The sequence below is a fragment of the Morone saxatilis genome, unplaced genomic scaffold, assembly GCF_004916995.1.
Source record: "Morone saxatilis isolate NCDOM2014 unplaced genomic scaffold, NCSU_SB_2.0 Contig6, whole genome shotgun sequence".
Lineage (NCBI taxonomy): Eukaryota > Metazoa > Chordata > Actinopteri > Moronidae > Morone > Morone saxatilis.
The window spans coordinates 2,973,974-2,987,769 of record NW_023340206.1 but is presented as its reverse complement, the minus strand read 5'-3'; the positions used below and the strand labels follow the sequence as shown (position 1 = coordinate 2,987,769).

Here is a 13,796-nt window from a genome sequence, read left to right as displayed (position 1 = left end):
AACTGTTTTCCTCCCTTTTCTCTTTCTTTCTGTCTTCCCCTTTTCTCCTCCCTTGGCTGTTTTTAATTGCTCAACTCTTTTCTCCCGCTGCTCTAAATTGTGGTGGAATATTATGTGGAGCGCTAACAAGGAGCGGCTCGCAAACGATTTGGTCACACAAAAGATGTAATGACGATGGAGACGCATTAAGTCGACATGGCCATCTGCCTCTCCCGCCGCACGAAAAACGCTTGCGCCGAGGTGTCTGTCTGCCCGTGTGTGTGCGTTTCTGACACTGCGTGGGCGGCCGTGGATATTTATTCATGTTTTTTTTAGGGGCTGCAACATCTTAAACCTACCTTTATATATCACATTTGTTTAAAATAGCTATCAGATGCAAATCAGCAGTTAATTATCGCAGTTTTACATTCAGTAGCTGCTGAGATTAATTGGCTGAATTACAATACATTCATCTTTGAATTCCTCACTGTTGCTGCTACAGATAACGAATCTACAGTATCAGCTTATTGCATACATCGTGGTTTAATTTGATCTAATACAGGAACATTTTGTCCAGCTGAAGGCATTCACATGATACTAGATGTTTGCTTTATTTTAATAAAGATATATCAGATTAGATATCTGGGGCCATTTCTCACACAATTCAGAGATACGATCAGTAAGAAGGGGTTGTTTACTTGTTGGTATTTCCTCTGTTCCTGACTGTGCCTGCAGGTGGTGCAGTAGTAAAGACCCCCCTCCCTCTGCTCCATGGTTTAATCCTAAAAAATCCTCTTGTGTGTCTCACCTGTCCAGCTTTTCTGTAAACTCTCATCAAGTGTTTGGACCACCTACAGAAAGTGTGTCTGTATGCACTTTATTCAACCCTGTTATTGTCTGCAACCTGGAAACTCGTAAACAGGTTTAGGGATTATCAGAAACCTGGTTTAACACAGCTCCATTTCTGCTGGATAAACCCGATTTCTTGGTCATGATTTTTTACACACGTGGGTATGGGCATGACACAGACTTCATGGAAAGTAGCCGTTTAAAAGGATAAAGAGAAAGATCATTACTCTCTCCAGTGCCTCCTTGTATCCAAAATAATTAAATCCAACGTCTGACTGAACCTGAAACTGACAACAAAATAAATAAGTCCAAGGAAGTTGGCTTTCACAGCTGAACAGACTGTGAAAGTGCGTGCTCCCACTACCAACCCTGCTCTCTCTCTGAGTTGTTACTCCAACAGAAATTAAAAAGAAAATAACCTACGGGCTACAGCATCTTATATCACTATTACACTTAAAAATATGCCACTCTTGTCTCCAATCACAGCAGCCAGTAGGGGAGAATTCTCATTATTGACCGGTAAACAGGTCCTGGATTCTCGTACGCAGGTTTGAGCACTCCTGTCCCTAAAAGAACTTCCATACAACTCCAAATTCTGATCCAAACATTGAGCAACTTTCAACAGATGCTAATTAGAAATATTTGCTGCTATTTTGCAACTCATTATGCAAAATCTTGGTTATCATTACCTAAGACAAAGGTTACCCTTTTCCCCTGCGTCCTGCAGCCTGGGCATCCTGAGGGGAGCCGCTCAAACGCAGGGAACAGGACGTGTGAGGCGTCCTTCCAGCTGACCTTGTTTACTAAAGTCACCATATCGTAGTGTTCGAGCATGCTAGAATTTTCTGTACCAAATTTCACGCTAACCCATCCAAAATTAGTCTGGATATTTCAGTCCAGACCAAAGTGGGTTGGAACGACCCGACCAGCCAACACTGCCATCCCCAGAGCTCTGTAGCTAGCGTGGCTAAAAATACGTGACGGAGGAGGGAACGTCCAACCACTGGGACTGCATGTGCTGCACTGGTATCAGCGGTGGTACACTCAGTAATACTTGACTGAGGGACGCTGGGAGATTAGAGGTCAGCTCTGCTAAACAACAGCAACCCTGAAGCTGGCCAGGATCTTTTCGATGTCTCACTTTGACTTCAGCAGAGCAGACACTCGCTGACACAGCAGCAGGTCATCTGGTTAAAAGGCAAGGTTCTGTCCTCACCGCGCCATCCTCCTGCCAACAGACAAGATTTATATTCTCCGCTCCAGCATTCATAGTCTCCTTTTTATCCCCCTTGTACAAGTAAAACAGACTTTTAGAGGAACTAGTTGAACTGTTGATTGATTAGTTTCAATGGAGAGAGGGTATTGATGTTTGATGTGTAGCGCGCGGTTCTGTGAAAGCAATCGGCAGCGCTGGCAGGCATACTGGTCCCTTTCAGTCAGAAGAATAACAATAAAGCCTGTGAATTAGCCTCATTATTAGGAAACAAAAGGAGGACAATTTTCTACCCCATCTCCTGTACTCTCACACACACTCTAAGTAATTAAAAAGTGATAACTTCTAATCACAGTTTCATTCCTGTCAGCATTTCTGCGTCTCCAACGCGCGGCGCTCTCATTATTTCACAGGGCCTCGTTTTGTTTCAGGGCGCAGATTATAGAGATGCTTTTGTAATGTGGAGAGTTTTTGTTTTCTTTCAGAGGCTGTATTTGTGTGAGTGAAAGTGTGTGTGTTTGTGTGTGTGTAGCAGAATTATGAGTTAAGGCAAGGACAGGATGGAGGGGTCACTCTGCACATGGTTGACCCTCAGCTGCCAGCAAGCCTAGGCCAGTTCACAGGAAAAAGGGGGTCGTCAGCCAGAAAGTGACTTTGCTGTGTTGCACTCTTTTTTTTTTTCTTCTGCCTCTTTCCCTTTCTGTCAGTCCGTCTTAGAGCTGAAGCTCTTCTTTCCTTTTCATTATCCTCCCTCCGCCTCCAACACAACCGAATTATCCCTCAATCAGTCATTTTACTTTCCTTTCTCTTCGTTTGTGAGGTAAAGGTGTAAAGCGGCGAAGAGGCAGACATTAAGGCGATTAATTGGCAGCTCCGTCGTTGGCGCCGAGCGCGGCGAGATCTCATCTTAATTGAATGTCGCTCTCACCGCTAATCCCACCGCTTTGAAACCCCCCATTTAGAAATCCTAAGCGACAAAAGGCTCTGTGTGTAATCGCTGTGTATCACCCCCTCCTCGCCACCCACCCCGGGGTAAGAAAAAGCTCCTTTTTTTTGTCTCCTCATTTGGGTGTTGAAGAGGGTGGTCTCTCTCCTGGCTAAAAGCTTGTTAAAGAGCCATTGCTGAAGGCTAACAGCGGAGGGAGGAGGGGTCGCAGAGTGGAGCCAAAGGGTCTCAGCCACCCTGGGGATGCAATCTGCCCCCAAGGAAGGGGCATTAGAGGGGATATTGGAGTGTGTGTGTGTGCGCGCCTGCGTTGGGACCACCACTGAGATCCAGTTGGTTGTGTAAATAGATCTCAGCACTGAGATACAATAGATGAACATTTTCAGTTTTTGTGTCTTCACATTTTCATAACTTCACAACTATGATAAGCCTGCAGAGCCTGCTGCGCTCTGATGTGGCCACCTTCACCTTGTGTGTTATTGCAGCTAGATCATAGAGGTATTTAAAACCTCCCAGGTTGCCACCTGATTCCTCTCAAGTGTCTGTCGAGCAGGAAGTGGCGGATTGTCTTTGTAATTCCTCTGGTTTTGAGTAACAGCACTCTGAAATGCCTTGTTGATAAAAATAAGCCCTGACTGAAAGCCTTGTGTTATACTGAAATAGAAAACAGAATCCATGACTTTTGTAGGCAGCGTTTCATATCAAGGAGTGAAATATGAGCATCACTATGAGCAGGTGATTATCACTAGAACCAGAATCAGGTTATCAAAGATCTATAGATATTGTGTGTAAGCTGGCAAGAATCCAAAAAGAGGTGAGGAGACGTCTTGTGTCCAACAGTGAAACTTTTAAAATGAACTATATTCAACCCCATTGCTTATTGACTTTGGAAAACATCACACTTTTATTGGACCTAAAAATAAACCAACTCCAAATTCCTTGAAACCGAAGTGTTTCCAAACAGCTGAATTGGTTTTACCTTTCATGGCTCTGTTTCCGTCATCTTGGCTCAAGCTCAACTAAACATGCCACAGCTGGGCCAAAGTGCCACTGTAACAGAAAAAGGGTGCGCTAGATTTATAACACAAGACGAAATGTGATCGTCACTGCAAAATGTATCCATTATCTTGTTTTCATAATCGTTTTAAACTAAAGTCAGAGCTGTAGTTCTCACTGTGGTACTCCACCAGGTGAGCTACTGGGCCCGAAGCATTTCCTAACCAAGTAATTTTTGTCTGTCTTGGTTGTGAGTGTGTTGTAAGGTACTGACAAATGATGTCGCCCTGTATCTAGTATCTGTTGGGCTCTAATTAAAAGGCAGTCAGCTGTCATCTAGTTTAAAATCCAAAATGAAGGGAGAGACTAAATACTGTGTGTTTGGATCAGCGTGTTACAGTGCCTGCATTTTCTTTAACACCGACACAGACGGCCCTCCAGGTTTAGCTCCTTTAGTGGACTGAGAGCTCTGACTCACACTTCGGAGCCGAGCACCCCTCCTGGCCTCAAGGCTTTAGCAGGCTGTTGTTTTAATTAAGCACCCAGACGAAGCAGCGCGGAGCGGTGCTGACAGAGGGGGACAGTCTTTGGGGGGCTGGTGGATCACAGCGAGGTTGAGAGTGAGCTCCTGCGTTCACAAATTTTTACAAAATTATACTGGAGGACACGTTTGACTCCCACATCCTTCAGCATTGTGCCACGACGAGAGAGAGGAAACGCGAACATGGATTCTTGATGCAGTGGCGGGCGAGGTGCCTGATGTAAGGCTCAGCAATCCCGGTATGGGTACTCAGATCTTGAAAGCTGTGACAGCCGGTATGGCTGCTATAATGTATATGCACATTCCTGCATAATTCACTTTGACATTTTCCTACTTTGAGTGGCTGTTGTCTTTGTATTTCCTGAACCTCTGAGCTCCTTCCAGTGTCAACCAGAGCAAAAAAAAAAAAAAAAGATGTGTGAATGTGTGAACATGCATACACACACACCCTCTTAACCTTCCATCCCTCCTCTTTAAAGAAAAATAAGGCTCTGGAGTGAAGTGGTGCTGAGGCGTCTCCCCTCCACAGGCCCTCTTTTCCCTGGGTGACTGAACCTGGCATGCCCCCCCCCCCCACTCTCCATTTTGCCATCCTCTAATGACAGACATTTTCCTGTTCTCTTTTGTTGCCTTTTTGTCTCCTCCTTCCTCTTCCTCCCTTATTTTTGCCGCCGCCCCCGACGGTCATTTTGCTTCACATTAAATACCAGCGGGTGAGGTTGCTGGCGGGTGGGTGCTGAAAGATGTAGAAGAGCAGACCTGTAGCAAAGTGAGATGGAAACGAGAGTCTGGAAGAGAGAGAGAGAGAGAGAGAGAGAGAGAGAGACACGTTGAGAAAGAGGGAGAAGGGGAGATGTGCAGTGAGATTGAGAGATTAGGATGAAATGTAAAGAGTGAGGCGGGGGGAGTGTGAACGAGAGAAGCGGGTATACCTCAGGGATGGGTTATTACTTTTAAATGCTCCTCTGCGCCACCATCCTCTTCCCTCCTCCTCCTCCTCCTTGTCTTCTTTCCTCCCCCTTCCTCCCCCACTGTGCTCCAGGAGGAGGTATGAAAAGGTTATTATGTTTCCTTTAGAAATGGCTCGCTCTCCGTCTGCGCCTTTCATCTCCAAATGGAATAACCTCTCTACAGTAGCTTTCTTCTTTTTCTCACTACACCTTCATCTCTCTTTCCAGTACACAACACCTGCTCCTCTCTCCCTATTTTCCTTTCTCTTACTGCCTTCCCTTTTTCTTCCCCGCAGCCGTCTTCCGTCTGACTCTTTAATCCGTTTCTCTCCCCACTCCTGTTTTTTTTTTTTTTTGGTGTTGAGTATAATCATTGTGGTGTAGGAGCATGCATTATCAGTCAGTGCATTAGATACGGTGCTCCTACCTAAATCGTCAGTGATCATACACTGTTATTATGTAAAGCAGGTATTAGGTGGGTATATGAACAGGCCTCTCCTGTCTTAAATAGTAGCTTTTTACATAACATTAAAAATAAAAATCTGAACTCGGATAAAAGCGTTCGTCCTTCCTTCTTTTTCTGTCTTTCAGAAAGGCGAAGAGGCCGGCAGCGTGGTGTTGGAGGACGGCAGGGAGCAGCTGATGTACGAGATCCCCCTCAACGAAACGGGTTCGGCCGGCCTGGGGGTCAGCCTGAAGGGCAACAAGTCCAGAGAGACCGGGGAGGACCTGGGCATCTTCATCAAGTCCATCATCCACGGAGGGGCCGCTTACAAGGTACAGGATGCTCATCTGTTGCCTGCACTGGGTAACACAGGACCTTTAGCAACCAAAAAATATGGCACAATGTCTTCTGGAGCATACATTACCCAAAATGCAACTTGACCGCAGACGGTTTAGTCTGGCACTAGTGGCATCAGACATACACAGTTATACAATTTTAGCAGAGTGCATAGTAACATCTAAAAGTGCAACGTGCTAGAAGCATCCATATGGAAATCTATTAGCAGACTCTGTTAGCTTGAGTTGTGTAATCCATCTGCATTTAAAGGATTTTACTGGTTTGTTGTAACCCTGGTCTGATTTTCATAGTTTCAGCCGTCCTTCCAATCAGTTATAACAACATTGTACTCAACAAGTTAATTGCTGACATCTGGGAACTCCCCTGGGATAGGGGAAGAAACTTCTGGTAAACGTTACCATCATTTAATCACTGTAAACGTCCATTGCACTTTACAGACCAACTTTCTGGCTCTGTGTTGCCCTACCACAATACAATAATTACAATGTGTGCTCACTTTCAGTTCTACTTTCAAAGAAAGTGGTTAAGGTAATCTAGCCAAACAGCTGGATTATTATCAGCCTGTTTCATGCCCTTCTTTTTCACTGATGTCACTGGTTTTCCCACATCTCAGCAGTTCATTTGTTGAGCGAAATGCTACCATAACCAATAGAAATGACAGCCAAAAGCTGCGAAAATAAGGTCTGAAGTTTCAAGGGTCTGCCAATCAGCCTGTATGAAAAGAATAGAAAGCAGTGGCTGCCTGGAACGGTAGGAAAAAAACATCTAAAAATAAAACAAATCCTGCATTTGAAACCGAAATGCAAAAATCCAAAGTATACATTATATTGTCCTCTAAGGCAAAAAACGCCACAGCAGTGACTGTCTGACACTAAAGATAGAGACAAAATAAGAACAAAATATAAACGCTATCTGGCAGATTTATGCTTTGAACATGTGAAAATGGTGTGCGAAACATCTCATCCCTCTATTTTAATATACAGATTTCTATAAAGTCCCGAAATGCCTCATTAGGCTCCTGCCATCACTAAACTCCTTCTGGTGCCTTAAAGAGCTCCGTAAAAATACATCAAACATGAGAAATGAGAAGTGTTGCAGGAGCATTTTGAAAACTGCTTTCTTTAGTCAGATGTGTGTGAGTTTCTTGTGACTTTATCTAATCGGGGGCTCTTTGAATCATTGTTTTATCCAGAACCACCACTCCAAACCAGGAAGTGTTTTTTTGTGTGGGAAGCTCAGCGGGGGTGTTTTCTTTTTTGCTCTTTTTTTGCGTTTGTCCTTTTTTTTTGTTTTTTCTCACCTCGTCGCATTTGTCCACACTCCTTCAACTTCTTTCTTCTTCTGATGTCTTTCTCTGTTGTTTCCTCTCGTCTCCTCTTCCTTTGCACTTCTCCACCTCATTTCCTGTCTTTCTCCGAGGCCTCCGCTCTCAACCCTTGACCCCCATTGACCCCCGAGTGTCAGCTGCCTTATCTGTATCACTCAGTCACCCACTTCAAGTTGTGAGTGCATCAGGAAAAAAAAAAAAAAATCCTGTTTCAGCACTTTAGAGATTCCTCCACTTGGCCTCAATATCTTCCCCCAACCTCACATGTCACAACTCCTCGTGCCCCCTGCTCCCAGATCTGCGCTGCCCGACGAGGAGGCACAGAGACGAGTGTGGCGCTGTAGATAAACGGCTGGTTTGGGATCAGGGCCGCCAGACAGCGGCTCCCCAAAGTGCCTTCAGAAGTAGTTTTTCCGACAGCTGCCGATGCGGATAGCGCTCAGACAGAATGGCCCAGTAAGATCTCCGGCTGGCTGCGAAACAGGTTTCTGGGACAAGATACCACATAAGAGGAAGAAAGACATGAAGGAAAGAGAGAGGGACACTAGTGAGGGAGGCCATTGAAAGAAGACAGCGGGTGAGCGAGCGTGAGAAGGGAGGGAAGAAATGAGCGGTATCGAACAATAGAGAAGATGGAAAGAGGCGGAAGAAGAGTAGAGAAAGAAAATTGAAAAGTGGAGACACTCAGCAGGAACACAATACACAAGAGTGTGTGTGTCTGTGTGTGTGTCTGTGTGTGTGTCTGTGTGTGTGTCTGTGTGTGTGTGTGTGCTCCCCTCAATGCTGATGCCATCCTAATGGAAGCAGACAGCTAAAGGGGCCTGATGAGACTGTTTGCAGTGCCAGGCTGGTAACATGAGGAGGAACCCGGGGCGTCCCTGAGGTCTGCCACACCCACACACACACACACACACACACACACAGCCACACACTCACTCCAACATTCACAACAGCAGGCAAAGGAGGGAGGAATGGGAAGACTCATGGAGGAGATCTAACCTTATTTCCATTAAAGAGCTTCGCTGCCGTCGTGGGCCCGGGGGCCTCAATTATATAGAAAAAAAAAACATTCTTTGACTTTATTCCTGATCCTGTCATATGATCATTTCAAAGAGTATGCTAAAGAAAACAAATTAAAATTACATGTATTGTGCTGGTGCTGCTCACACGGAGAATGAGGATATCAATAGGGAATATCACAGACAGCCGCCGATTTTGGCGTAAACATCAATTTTTGATGACAGCCATGGATTTGATGTGTGTGTGTGTGTTGGAGTGCAGGTGTGTGTGTGTGTGTGTGTGTGTGTGTGTGTTGTTGTTGTGTTTGTGTGTGTGTGTGGTGCCATTCCAGTCTGCGTTTGAGGTCACAGGCCCAGGCGGTGCCTTGTTAATGAGACGGGGTCAAAGGGCAGGGCTGACCCTAATGGACCGATCATGGCTTCTCACACACACACACACACCCAACACACACACACACACACACAAAGAGAGTCTTTAAAGAGTGTGTGTGTGTGTCTAGTGTGTCTAAAAGTGTCTTCACCTATATTCTTTTTTTTTTTTGCCCTCTGCATTGCTCTCCTCATCTGATCCCCTTTCTCTCTCTCTCTCTCTCCTCCCTCCCTCTCTTGCTCTGTCATCCCGATCGCCCTCCTTCTCTCCCTCCAGGGCACTATTCTGTGTTGCCTCTCTATGAGAGGCTGCTATTTAAAACACTTAGAAGTGATTTAGTGCCCACGGAGGCTATTCCATTAGCTGCTCTATGTATTTATCATGGCTCTCCCACTCTCAGTAGATTGCTAACTCTACAATTTTCTTGCCTTCCCCCTTCTTCCATTTTCTACTCTACTTTCTCTCTCTCTCTCTTTGTCATTCTCTCTCTCATACACACATACATTTCACAGCTCTCCCATTTTCCCCCCTTCTCTGTTCTCTTCTCTTAAAACTTTATTCATGGCCAGTCTTGTGTCTTATTTTATAATACTTTTTAATACTCTCCCCTCTTAATACAATTTATTATTCCAGAGACTTTAGCATAAGCGACATGAGCAAAACAGGAGTTCTTCAAAATGCCTCTAATGTGTGTTATCGCTGCAGTTCTAGTTTAGATAAAAAGAAAATTCAATGTGGCCTTTACTTTGAAAATATCTACCTCCTGACTCACCTCATGCCACCGCCATCTTCTCCCAACAGGACGGTCGGTTGAGCGTCAACGACCAGATGATAGCAGTAAACGGCGAGTCGCTGATCGGGCGCTCCAACCACGCCGCCATGGAGACGCTGAGACACTCCATGTCGTCGGAGGGAAACTACAGGGGCACCATCCAGCTCGTAGTGCTCCGAGCACCCAGACAGGTACAGCAGACGGAACTTGTACCCCCCTTCTACTTTAAACATTTTCTGGAATAGCATGGAAGTTTTATTAGTGTGTTTTACATGTCTTATATTTTGTTAAATGATTTCAACCTTGCTGGATTGAAAATCAGACTCTTGCTATTTGCAAAAACAACATTAACAGAAGTGAATGACATTTTGAGGTCATGGAAGTGCTCTAGCTTTATTTTGGAACGTGTTGGAAAAGGCAGGGAGGTTTGGCAGGAACCATGGCGGCTGTATCATCTTACAGTCCTGCAGAAACCCGCTGAGAGAATAAAAATACATCTATATTGTTAATATTACCTTAATGAAATGTTAAAACTTAATATTCATAAAAAGGGCAGTTGAGTATCTTAAAGACAAATCTTTGTGTTTTTACCCTTTAAAAAGATATTATTAAGTAGAAGTCTAACCTATAAATGTTACATTTCCATGTAAATACAGAGCTGTATAGCTGTTATTTATGTCAGTAAATTCCTTTTTAAAGCTTTGGTGGATGTGGGGCCACATGTTAAAATTTTCATTTTGGTTAGATGAATTTGGTTACATGAAACATTTAGGGTCTCTTATACATTATGCAATGCTCTGCACAGCCCGATTAGTTCAAAGATTATTCATAAGTAGCCCCCAGAGTTTTGATAGCAAAATCAATGACATATCATCCGCATTAGGATCATGTCTCTCCCCTGCTGCTATCATTGAAGGCTCTACTGTACATACTGGAAGCAGCTGACCTACATGAATGTCTGCAATCTGGAATGAGTGTGACTTCATCATCTGTTTACAAACCCAATTTAGAGTAATACAGACGGAGCTCACCTCAGCCCAGTTATTGTACTGAAGATTGTTGTAGCAATGCCTCAAACACCGTTCGATTAGAATAATGAAAACATCAAAATAAAGGCTCCCTTTGTAGCACTGACTGTCATGCTGTAGTGTTAAGTTTATAGCTTAAACTAAAATCTGTGTTCTGTGTCAGTTTTCTTGCAGCAATCTAAAGTGGATGAGTTTGATAAGTCATCTGGCTGTTAAATGACACAACAATGTCAAAATGTATTTATTTATTTATTTATTTCTCAAATCATCCTCTTCTATTTGACTACAGATGGGCGGGGCCAACCCTGCACCAAGCACAGCCACAAACGGGTCCGCCGCCTATCAACCGAACACCCAAACGGGCTCCAGCAATCAGGTACGAGTGGGTGACGCCTTCCAGCAGCCGCCTCCGCCTCGCCGCTCCTCCTCCCTCCTCCCCACGCTGAGGAGGCGAGCGTCCGAGCCGCTGCCTCACAGCCACAGGCAGCGTTACGCGCAAAGGCCGGGGGACACGCACACCAGATACACCTACGGTTTTAACCAAAGGGAGAGGCGTAGCGGTTATACATTTGGCTTGGCACAAAGGGATGTTGAGTACAGCGATGATGACGCACAAAATGATGCGTGCAGACCGGCCACGGGGTACGAGTTTGGGTTCGTCTCTCACAGCCAGACGCTGGGCAGCTTCAACAGACCCACAGAGGGAAACTTAAACAGGGAGAGCTACGATTACGGATACACACACGGACACGCACGTAGCAAAACCCCTGCAGGCATGCAGGGCCACACCACGCTCCATAATGCACACAATCACCCGTTCAGTGACGCTCAGGGCAACACTCACAGCCACAAGTCCAGGCACACGCGCAGCCGCACGCCAGACCCCATCCACAGACCCCACAGCTCTCAGGGTAACACTTACACTGAAAACATCAGAGCGATGGCGGGGCAGATGTACGGAGACCCACCCACACACAGCAGGATACCCCCCCGAACAGAGCAGAACAGAAACACACACAGACCTGCAGAGCGTTACGCAGACGCACACTTGCACAACTACGCACACAACCGGGCCCTCACCAGACACCACCACCTTCGGCTCTCTGGTGGACTCTGACACAGCGCACGCGTGTGTGTGTGTGTGTGTGACTTTGTGTATGTGCTACATCGCGAAAGGGGTGCGAGTGACATTTTGGCTGCAAATTAAGAACACAGTTCAGCTCCTGCAGGTGGTTCAAAGAGCACATTTCTAATTATATGAACCAAAATAATTCAAATCAGTGCAAAAAGTCATTTCTGCACTGTATTCCTTAGAATGCATTTAAATCTCTAAAGTTATTAACTTTAGACTATACTTTTTCCTCTTTTGCAAATTCTCAATGTGTAAGTACAGTCAGATTTTAGTGATCGATGGTGCTGAAGCATATTAATCTGGCTGAAAGCTTTTCCCTTTGCCAACACCACTAACTGTCACAGCATTAACTTTTAGCTCTCTTTTTAAAATATCACCCATAAACTCACAACGCACAATACTAAATTCTTCACTGTGTGCGGCCTCCTTTCTGTAACATTTGTTTTAACTCACTAAAATGATCTGTTAACTCTGATTCTTTTTTCATAGTTTCTCTTCACACCACTGGCTTGTCTGCACACTGTAAAGGCTTAATCTGCTCTTTCCTGTTTTGTCTATTTGTATAAAGTTTTATATTAACTTTCCCTTTTTAATTTGCATATTTTTTAAGGGAATGCACCCTTGCTTTTCTGTCTCACCTGGCTGTTTCTCCTCTGTACAATAAAGCTAATCTGAAGCCTCCTGCATGCCTGTCTGTTTGTCTCTGTTGGGTTTTCAGCGGCCGCTCTGTCCTTTGCTCCTCTCCCTGTTTATTAAATGATATTTGTGTCCCTGTTCCGTCCGTTTTGGCCTCTGAGTCTCTTTTCTTTTCTGCCTTTTCTTTATCCTTTGTTACTCACTCCAAGCAGAAACCAGGTCACGTTATATAAAAGTCAAACAGCTGGAAACTCCCGCTAGACAAACCAACCTAAACATACCAGACTTAACTCAGTTAATAGTCACTCCAGCAGTCACACATTCACAGTCATATACTGTATAATGATTATATTTCAGGAATACCTAACAACTGACACAAGAGTAGAGTCATGAATGCTCCATGTAGCTGTGAACACACTCTGTTTCAGATGTGATAAATATGTTAAAATCAGCCTGCATGCAATGTGTTAACCTTTGCTTATTTATACCTCTTTCCTCTTTTGTGTGTTAAAGTGCTGTTGTTAAAAAAAGAAGAAGAAGAAAAAAAAAAAAACCCCACTACCTTTTGGTGGAGATTTAAGGATTGCTATTTCCGTCCCCTCTGCAGGACTGATTTCTCATGTGTTACCACTGATAATAGTTGACCTGGTTCCTCAGTGCTTGGTGCTTTTCTACTCGCTGGGCTGGCGATAAACTAGATTATCAACCGATGTGGTTGACCATGGCCGACTAAATGCAGCAAATCTTAACATGTGACAGTGCTGAGAGTGGGTCATGGTTATAATTGTAGGGGATGTGCACATGACTTTGTGTAAGGGTGTCAAACCACCTTTTCAGCCTTTTTTTTTTGGTCCTGGGTTTGATATTTCTAGTTTCTGGGCTGAATTAAGCAGTCGCTTGTAATTCACGAGTCAATCGACACGAGATAAATCTGAATATTGGTGAATATCTGTGCGTTTTGGACTGTTGGTCGGACAAATATTTTAAGATGTTTAATTTGCGCTCTGGGAAGCTTGTGATAGGCAGATAATCTATATACTCTATGATGATCAGTTTTGGGCAGTCTTTGTAGATTAAAAATCGCTATGCCTGCCTAAATCTGGCTTTGGGTACAGAACATAGTTAAGAAATGTAACCAACCTTGTGTATAGTTGGACACAATTTCCCTCTGGTTAATTATTCAGCCATTGTTGGCATTATTATCGATAACATTGCTCCTTTTTTTTTGCTCCTCTA

At 44.5% G+C, this 13,796-nt stretch overlaps 1 protein-coding gene across 1 annotated transcript in view; it reads left to right on the top strand.

Annotated features, from left to right (window-relative positions):
- pard3ba (par-3 family cell polarity regulator beta a) overlaps window positions 1–13,796 on the top strand; it is a gene marked incomplete in the record, with an annotated part of 136,360 nt that overhangs the window by 44,420 nt on the left and 78,144 nt on the right. Inside the window, 3 exon segments of the mRNA XM_035678052.1 lie at window positions 6,066–6,251; window positions 9,794–9,955; window positions 11,082–11,168. Coding sequence (XP_035533945.1) covers window positions 6,066–6,251; window positions 9,794–9,955; window positions 11,082–11,168 — 435 coding nt within the window.